Below are 10,329 nucleotides of genomic sequence, written 5' to 3' on the forward strand. Positions count from 1 at the left end.
TCAGGATTTCCGTTGATAGCAAATGTTAACTCCTCCGGCGCGAGACACTGACAGGTTTTTCAACCATTGACTGATAGGGGGGTTTTCTGGGCTTTTCCAAGAGACATATATTGTATATTTTGCTCGAAGAATAGAAAAGACAATTGTTTTTTTTCTCCTAGTATTATTGAGATTACGAGCCTCCGAGCCTTCCACTTCAGCATAGCATTGTTTATTATTGGTGTTCGGACCACACGTATTCGGGGACTGATTTTTAAAGTTAGCAATAAAATCTCCTATTTGATCATCTTCAATTCCCTCTTGTTGCCACCAGGTGGCAGTGATGTGCTTCGCCGCTTGTTTACCGGCTGCTATTAAGCACACGAGAAGCAGCGGCGGGTGGATAAGAACTGGTTAAACGGGACTTTTATCTCATTAAAAGCAGCAGACCAGAGGAGTGATCACTCTCTTCAGATGCCGTTACTTCTCCCCCGGGACTCTTCCATCCCTCGTGTCAACCTGTCAGACGGCCTCTGCCAGTCTCGCGCTATTTATGAAGGGCTCTCCCTGTGGGTGTCACACGGGTCTGATGCTGCAGCTGCTGCTTCCTGTACTGAAGCACCACCAACCAGAGCCCTCTTCGCCGCAGATCCCCACACCCCGAGCTGCAACACGGAGGCATCTGTCGCGGAGACGCCGCCGTCCTGCGGAGGGAAGCCACGCCCGACTCGGTCTCCCGGTGTGTGTGCGCGAGCCGGTAACACTGCGGCGGCCCGTGCGAGAAGCGAGCAGGCAGCCCTTTGCCTCCGCGACACGCAGCACACGATCTCTCTTCACCCAGGAGCTGGCGCTAGCTAGTAGCAGCTAGGTGGCTAATGGCTAGCAGCAGCAGGTAGATGACACAGGGGAAGCATTAAGAAGAGAAATGTGCCGACTCCAGACGTCGTAGGTGCACCTGCGAACGACCCGACTTTTTAACAACCACCTCGGCACGATAGGTCTGAGCACACCGGCTCCCCGACATGCTACCGAGACTGCACTAATTTCGCTAACGTTAGCTAGCTAAGCTACTAGCCACCTAGAGCTGAGCCTGTTGCATATTCTCAGACTGAGTTTGGAACACGGAAGAGACTCGCTCCGCAGCTCGCCGGCTCGTTGTAGTGCATCGTTTGAGAAGGGAACGCTTTCTTCTAGGGGAGTTATCGACATGGCTCCCAAGAGAAGACCCGTGCCCCTGAACATAACGCCCATTGGGGAGGGACAGGCCACCTCCAACACCATCGACTCTGCATCTGAGTGAGTAGCACGACTGAGGTGTAACCGTTGAATAGAGGATGCGATTCACTGCCCACTGTGGCAGAAGTCATCACCATTATCATCATTAGCCTGGACGAACGCAGGTCCGGAGCACTGCCACGTATGCCAGTGGGTGAGTATCTCTGCCTTCTCATTTCCTGTCTCGTCCTCACAGAGCAAACCTTGAGGCCTTACAGAAGAAACTGGGCGAGCTGGACCTGGATGAGCAGCAGAGGAAACGACTGGAAGCCTTCCTCACCCAGAAAGCTCAGGTCGGGGAGCTGAAGGACGAGGACTTTGACCCCATATGTGAGTTGGGTGCCGGGAACGGAGGAGTGGTCAACAAGGTCCGCCACAAACCCTCGGGTTTGGTCATGGCCCGGAAGGTGAAGATGAACATTAGTTGAATGTTTTTTGTTGTTTTGTTTTTTGCGGTGACGTGTGTCCGGGGGGGAGGGGCTGAATCAGAACATATTCCAGACAGACGCACTCTCAAGTTTCTGAGTTCAGATTTAGATTTTATCTTTGCATGTTTGTGTTGCCGCTGGCTTGGTTTGCTGCACGCGTGTCTACATGGAGCCCCACTGACTCACTGTCAGGAGAGAAGCACCATGAGCTGAATGCAACAATAACCAACACGTATTCATCCAGCCATAGTAAGAGTGAGAGAATGTTATTCATCGCATAAATGAGGGCTATGAATATTTGAACAAAGGGTTGTGTCTGTTGTCTAGCCTACCCCTCATTTAGTTGAATGAGGTGGACAAAATAATGGGAACATCTGTCAACATATGTCAAAATGCGGCAGCCAAAACAATCAACACCTCTTAAACTCAGTTTGAGAGAAACTGAACATTATAATCTTCACGAAGACAGGAATAATTGCAGAACAATATTCTATTGGACTGCATTTGTTTTAGTGAGGCGTTCCCAATAAACTGACAGCTGTGTACATTCGCCTACATGTACTAATTGTGATGGATAAAATGCACTTGCAAACTAAGCACAGGGATCTTCATCAAAACCATTTCAAGATTTTATGAATTAAAAAAATAAATAAACATATATACATTTAATTCCATCAAACATAGATATGTGTCTACCTCAGAAATCCAGTATCAGTTGGGAGTATAGTGTTGCATACTTAGTCAGTTGGTGAGTCAGTTTCCCCCCCAGTTTGGATCATATCGCTGAGTGTGCAGTTTACGACATATTGAGTTATTGAGACTCCGTACAAACTCTATGAGCAAATCAAGCGACAAGCTCTAGCTTGTGGGCCCCTGAGCTGTTAAGTTGTTTTTTCTTTTCCACTTAAATTGTTTTGTTGTTGTTGGGGTTAACACTAGTTTAGAAATGTCGGTAACGCAGCAAAGTGTTAGTAATGCCAGCCTCCGCCTATGACACGTGTTACTTTGAGATAAGTTGGTCATTGAATGGTGTTTCTCCATGCATTTGCCAGAGCTGAGTTCATGTTTTGATGTTTACCCTCCTCAGTTGATCCACCTGGAGATCAAGCCTGCCATCAGGAACCAGATCATCAGAGAGCTGCAGGTTCTGCATGAATGCAACTCCCCCTACATTGTGGGCTTCTACGGGGCCTTTTACAGCGATGGCGAGATCAGCATCTGCATGGAGCACATGGTGAGAGAGAAAGACTCTTAAATTAATGAATTTGTTACCAAAGAGCCGCATGTGTTTTGATTTTTTTAAATGGTATATCAGATTGTAATTTTTGTCTCTGCAGGATGGTGGATCCTTGGACCAGGTCCTGAAGGAAGCCAGAAGAATCCCAGAAGAAATCCTGGGAAAAGTCAGCATAGCTGTATGTAGTTTATAAATGTATTATTTTAGTGTCTATAAATATAAAATATATTTAAAAAAAATTAACCAGAGATAGGCTTATCAGATATGACTTTTTGGGAAAATGAACAATGGTTCCTCTTTGAATTTGGCCGTTGCATTAAGATTTGTAACTTGTTACTTTACATGTTTTTGCATATGATCTGCTCTTCCACTGTGGGTGGGTGTCTCTCATGTTGCTTAATCAGTTGTGAGTTTCCAGTCATTCATGAGTCACAACCGGTTGTGTTTAACTCAACTTTTGGTCTCCTATTAAGTCCAAATTACCAATTGTTAAATTGAATTACAAAATGTTAGGTTTTTTTCTCTACACAATGGAAAGTTTATTCATATATATGTTTACATTCAATATCGTCTGATATTTGGCCCTGTATCCTTGTGTAATTTTTCATTTTTTTTCTCGTGTTACAGGTATTGAGGGGATTAGCCTACCTGCGGGAGAAGCACCAGATCATGCACAGAGGTGAGGATGTTCTTGTTGCAACAAATGACACTACTCTCTTAATCCATTGTGCAACATTTTCAACACTGCAGCACAACAGATGCTAAGTTAGTAGTTTGCGATGTTAAATGATTCAGAATGTAGATCTTCATGATTTGTAAATCTACAGGATGTAAGTCTACAGGATGTAGATCTACAGGATGTAGATGGATAAAAAAGGTGAAGTATAAAAATACAAGGTCTGATTTAAAAACAAAATGAAAAAATAAAGAACAAGTAGTGTAATAGAACTATGAACAGATTATTTGAATAAGGGGTATTGTTGTGTACCGGAGAGCCTTTGACTTCAGACAATGTTGATGACTCCAGATATATCAAAACTATTCGTTTTTAGTTCATCACTACTACATATTTGTTATTTTTGATGAATTTAGTTCCCTAATACAGCTGTTTATTTAGCATATTGATCTGTTACAACCTTGCTGCCACAGCGAACCAATACTATGCAGCCTCGCATCAAATGAAATCGCATAATTTGATTGATTGATAGTTATTGTAGCAAATTTTTGATTTGTCATTTAGATATGACACACTTTGACAGGGACAATTTAGTTGAAGAACAAACTTAAACTGAATTTTTTAAATATTAGTTTTTGAAATGGCAATAAATTCCATTATGGATTTTCCTCCATATACCCTCCATTAACATCTTTAGAGAACTGGCCACAAAGTAGGCTTTTATTTGGAAATGCCATGAGTACTTGGTCATGGAAATCTGTAACATGGAGTACAAAAAACATTATATTTGCATTCCAACACATTTCACAGTCAGACCATTGTACAGTCTCAACTTTAGACGAAGACGGTTTAGACTTTGTTTACACTTATTGTACCATGTCTTGATGATGACTGAATAAAAACAATTAGGCAGACAAGTTTTCCTCAGCACACCAGTGAGGAACCATTGGTGTGTTGTTATGAAAATTCCTGGCAAAGGCAGTAGTCAGACCTGCGTTGTGCAGCGCAGAGAAGTCTTGCAGTGTTCCAGGGTCAGTGGTACTCCAGGACAGAGTTGTCTATGAGCTCAGGCGGTAATTACAGCCTCTCAGATGTGATTATACAGCAGCCGCGCCCTGGAGACTCCTCCCTCCATCATTCTCACGCTTTTTCACGTCACCTTCTTCTCAGTCAATCCTCAAATGTCCTTGGTCAGTGAGAGGGTCAGTCACCGCAGAGGACGGATTGGAGGGCTCAGTCATACCCCATTATTTTGCAGGATGTTTTTATAGTGCTGAGTGAGAAGTGTGGAGGAGCAGCCTTGTTTATAACAGAGGCTGAGCCAGGGATGTTACCTCTTTTTGTTCCTTGTTCGATGAACATGGCACGACAGAAAAATGTCCTTCGAGGGAAATATTGTTTTCAGAGCCCTCACATGAGTATCTCCACTGAAAATCAAATGGCCACCCAAATTTGTGCACATGCAGTTTTTGTAAACACGAATAACCAGCTAAAAAAGCAGTTGACGTATTCTCCATTGCCTTTAGACAAGTTAGCATCTGTTTATTTTTTTTCTTCTTGTTTGTCATTTCCAGCATCTCAAACATGCTGGGTAAGTGAACTGTAGAAAGCAGCATGGAGGTCATTGACTATGATGAGGCAGTTTCCTTCAAATCAGGAGAGGCTCTCAACTCGCTGTCTTACCAGTGTTGCATCTCAGTGTTGCATACGGAGAACAAAATCGCAGTTGCACATCGTTTCCTTTAAGTGTAAAAAAAATGTTGTTTTAATTTTTCCTGGCTATTTATGCACTTTGACAAGCATGATGGTCTGTCCACTTGGGTGTCATGTTTCCACCAGTGTCTATTTGAGCTGGAGCTGAAAAATAACCTGTGACCACTGCAGAGTCCTTTGACATGAATGAAAGCTGGTTGTACCCGATTGTACCATTTCACACAAGACAAAAGCCAGATGTTCTGTGTCCAGTGTAAAAGGGGCTACAGATGCACTTCATACTTATGGTGGACATTTGCAAATACATCAATTCCTTTTAATATACTACAAAATATATATTTAAATGTTGTCATTTGTGATTTGTTTAGTCCCAAAGGTCTCTCCTCATCCTGATGACTACAAGTCAGTCAGACGACAGTTGAGACACAGATGAGAAGAGGAGTCTCAATAAAGCTGACATACGTTTGTTTGTCCACATAGATGTCAAGCCCTCCAACATTCTGGTCAACTCTCGTGGGGAGATCAAGCTGTGCGACTTTGGTGTGAGTGGCCAGCTCATAGATTCCATGGCCAACTCCTTTGTTGGAACCCGCTCCTACATGTCGGTGAGTCAGCTCTGCACGCCTGCGCCCCCACCCCTTTTCCTTTGGCCCTATCCCCATTTTCCTCCTCCTCTTTTCTCACATTGCTCCTGCTCACTGGCCCCGCCCTCTGCCCCCCCTTCCTTCGGCCCTCCTTCACTTCCCTGCCAACAACAGAGGGCTGTGCCCAGGAAAGGGCTCTTTGGCAAAGCGCTAGGTAACTGCGTCCGCTCTTTCTTGTCCTCCTTTCCCCTCACTCTTAGACACCTGGTGGGTGCAGAAACTCTGCTTGTGCTATACCCATCCCGCAGTAGCACAACACCAGTGGTGTAGAGACATTTGCCCTTTCATAATAATTCCCAACACACGCATCTGTCCTTGCTCACCCCTCTAATGAAAACAGTCCAAAGTCTGCTCTTCACTTCCTGCCAAACCCTCCCATCCTCTGTCCTCTTGCCTGAACCGCACCCCACCTCTCCTTGCCATAATACCCCCTCCTCTCTCTCCCCTTCTATTATCCTCCCCTCCACTTTCTGAGCCTTCCCCGCCCAGCTCTCTGCCCACACCTCTCTCCTGCCTGGCGTCTTGGCTTTACCTGCTCCCTCTGACGTAGATTTTGTGCTTCTCAACAGCCGGAGAGACTGCAGGGCACTCACTACTCGGTTCAGTCTGACGTGTGGAGCATGGGTCTGTCCCTGGTAGAGCTGGCAATTGGGCGCTACCCCATCCCCCCACCAGACGCCAAAGAACTGGAGGCCATCTTTGGACGGGCTGTTATAGACGGGGCCGAGGGAGAGCCTCACACCAACATGCAGAGGCCCAGACCACCAGGGAGGCCTGTGAGCGGTACGAAAGGCAAAGGCATATATACACAGACGATTATAAAAACAAGGAACAAAACTCACATATGAAAGTTCAGACGCAGCATTGACAGCATTTCTACATTTCTATTTAATATAATTTGATGATAAAATTGTTTAATATGTGATTTTTTTTGTTTTTGTGTGTGTGTGTGTGTGTGTGTGTGTGTGTGTGTGTGTGTGTGTGTGTGTGTGTGTGTGTGTGTGTGTGTGTGTGTGTGTGTGTGTGTGTGTGTGTGTGTGTGTGTGTGTGTGTGTGTGTGTGTGTGTGTGTGTGTGTGTGTGTGTGTGTGTGTGTGTGATATGCAACTTGTTCACAGGACACGGGATGGAAAGTAGACCTGCCATGGCCATCTTTGAACTTTTGGACTACATTGTAAATGAGGTAGGAGAAATCCCTGATTGCATAATAAATGTGTTACACACACACACACATTTTTTGTATTTTTGCTTAGCTAAGAACACATAACTACTTGTCTCCTTTGACTGCTGTTTTTGATCTCTTCTTCAGCCGCCTCCTAAACTGCCACTTGGTGTCTTCACCAATGACTTCCAGGACTTTGTGACAAAATGGTGAGCAATGCATCGACATGTTTGACTGAACTCTGTTTACACTGCTGGTCTTCCACAAGTAAGAATAATCAGTGCAAAGCTGGTAGAAAGGTAGTTTGGAAATAAATTCAGCTCCATATATGCTAACATATATATTTTAAGACAAACTGTATAAAAATACTCTCATCGGAATAGAAGATAGTCTGATAGTATATATACAAAAATATTTGAATGACCTAAAAACACCCATGATGTCTCCTTTTTCACTGAAAAGTTGATTCCTTGTAAGTTGTAGACTGAACCACAATTTGCTTCCAAACTAGTTGTTTTGTGAAACTTCCCCCCTCAGCAATGGAAGTGACAAGTCTTCTAGTGTCAAACTCTTCTAGTGTCAAACATTATTCTACACAGTGACGCTCAAACGTATGAAGTAAAACACATCTTTGAACAGAGGACTTTTTTTTTTTGGACTTTTTCTCATGTCTGAACTGTCTTGTCATTTGTCTCCAGTTTGATCAAAAACCCAGCGGATCGAGCAGATCTGAAGATGCTGATGGTGTGTACATGAGCTCCATTTTCATTTATCTGATTGTTTGTTAACTGTGTTGTTTGATAGCTGTTTTTAACTACCTGTCAAGCTTGCCTGATGTCCTTTGATGTTGTTATTGGTGACATCGCCAATGGGTTGCGTCTCAATTCAACGCCAATGGGTTGCGTCTCAATTCAAAACAAAGTTACCATGGTAACAGCAAGTATGTTTTAAAGTGAATTGAGGATTCTTTCTTTCTGTAAATTTTCTTAACAACCACTCATTCAAAAACCTTGATATTGCTCATGCCACCCATCAAGTTTGACGTTGATCGGATGAGAAGGCAGATTCTTCCATTTGTAGTTTATAGTTTGATTCTAGCAACAAAAACAATGGTTTCCCTTTTCGGTTTTCTTTCAGAGTCACACGTTCATCAAACGGTCAGAGGTGGAGGAAGTGGACTTTGCTGGCTGGTTGTGCAAAACCATGGGGCTCAACCAGCCCAGCACTCCCACCCGCAGCACTGAGTGAACCCCCACTGCCCTGACACACCTTTGGGTCTTGCTTGCATACGCATACATACATATACTACACACACACGCACACATACATATATATGTACTACACACACACACACAAACACACACAAGCCATCAAACATATTGGCACTTTTTTCATCTAGCTCTTGGGTAAAACAGTTTTGGCTTCCCCTCCTCTTCTTTTATTTCTTCACCAGCAGCAGGTCCGATGAGTCATTGTACTGTAAGACCACAGCTTCAATATGCCAGTGTAAAGAGTAGCCACTGCTCACGTTTCCACACAGCTAGAGAGGATGTAAAGCACTGACGAGCTGCCAATGTGTCATGCTGAGATTGACAAAATCTTTTTGTATTGTTGAATATTCTGTATTAATCTTTTCTATGGCAACAGTTGATGGCTTGTGGCATTTTAATTACCTGCTGCAGAGTTTTGTTGGGCTGAAAATGACCAGGGAGAAACACAAACGTGTATCATATCACATATTACTTGCAAATTTCAAAATTGGTTTTATTCAAGGTTAATGCAGTTATTTTGATTTAAAATCCCCTTGTCAAACTTACACAGTCTAAGTTTTTTCCAAAGAGACCTTGCTGTTACCTCCTATAAAGTAATCACATTTTGTGAACAGAGTGCACAGGACGAATGGGCCTATCAGGAGTCATTGTCACTTTTTGGTAAATGAGCGATCATTGTAAAAATCACTTTGTGAAAGTGTCACAAACCAAAGAGGGTTCTCATGGCTAATAATACCTGATCAGTTTTTTTTTTGTATGCACATTAATGAACAGTGTATCCGTGTACTTTAAATGTTTTTATTTTCTAATTAGTGACCTACACGCTGATTGCGTTGACATTGTTTCCTCCGCATACATTTCAGTTCACATCCCACACAGTGTGTCTCATGTTCAGAATGCTGTGGAGGCCTGATACATGCCAGAATGTCTTTCTTTTTTTTTTACATTGAGAAAACAATGATCAAACTGTATTCGTGGGATGATATAGCATGGTTTATTATCTTTCAAATACTGTAAGTGTGTTTTATTTCCCAAGATCTTGATGGGGATGATTAGCTGGTGTTTTTATCAAAAGCCTAAATCTCTGTCGATGTCGATTTCGAATTTCAATCACGTTGACAAATTTAACTTTTATTTTTCTTAGTTGTTGGTCTGTACTTTCCCTTAAAGTGTATTCGGTTATGTTTTCACTGTACTGCTATGTGTGGCGCTCCAAGCTTTCTCTTGGGACTCAACCAGAAGAGCTGTGCTTTGGTTAAAAAGAATTGGGTTGAACACTTTTGAAAATCTTTTCCTAGTGGTTTAACCCCGTTAATTGTGATAAAAATGCAAACCGGCCGAAGTGGAACTTAAATCGTTTCAAGTAGTACAATGGATTTGACTGCAAAATTTTACACGTGGTGGTGGTATTACTTGCTAGCCTGCCGTCTTGCTAGAGCTCTTGTATTCTCTCTGTTATGGCTGCCCCTTATTCCCCCAGAAACGTGCATTCATTTACAGCAAAATGGATGTGTTGTCACTTGTATGTGTACAAAGCTATATACAAAAATTACAGGAGTACTATTTTGCAGTCTTAATATACAAATTTTTGATTTATGTAAATGACAAGGGAGAAGAGTCATTTTATTATAATATAAAAGTGTTGGATATGATTATAATGTATAAAAAAGATGAAAATAAAACTTATTTGTGAATGTACTGTACATTGTTACCCATTTTTTGTTCTTGTGCGTCTTCTGACATCCACTGTCATCACTCTCTGTCTAATAGACAAAGTGCACATTTAAAAGAAATAGTACCACTACTATGCAAATTTCACAGCCTGGTATCACCAAACGAATCGGTAAGCTGACTGGTCTGGTTCCCAGGCTACAAATGTCAGACTTGGATTAGATATTTTCATTTAATTTATGATGCATTGAAATACTTGTTGGGCCATTCTTTG

The 10,329-nt window shown here is 42.7% G+C and overlaps 1 protein-coding gene across 1 annotated transcript; it reads left to right on the forward strand.

Annotated features, from left to right (window-relative positions):
* Nucleotides 1-357: 357 nt before the first annotated feature.
* map2k2a (mitogen-activated protein kinase kinase 2a) lies at nt 358-10,082 on the forward strand. Its single transcript, XM_035648823.2, has 11 exons — nt 358-1,275; nt 1,451-1,661; nt 2,770-2,916; nt 3,020-3,097; nt 3,547-3,598; nt 5,789-5,913; nt 6,522-6,735; nt 7,070-7,134; nt 7,261-7,322; nt 7,812-7,857; nt 8,251-10,082. Exons 1-11 carry the CDS (start codon nt 1,187-1,189, stop codon nt 8,359-8,361), a joined length of 1,200 nt encoding a protein of 399 aa, XP_035504716.1. The 5' UTR covers nt 358-1,186; the 3' UTR covers nt 8,362-10,082.
* Nucleotides 10,083-10,329: the final 247 nt, after the last annotated feature.

The sequence above is a fragment of the Scophthalmus maximus genome, chromosome 13 (genome assembly GCF_022379125.1).
Source record: "Scophthalmus maximus strain ysfricsl-2021 chromosome 13, ASM2237912v1, whole genome shotgun sequence".
NCBI lineage: Eukaryota > Metazoa > Chordata > Actinopteri > Pleuronectiformes > Scophthalmidae > Scophthalmus > Scophthalmus maximus.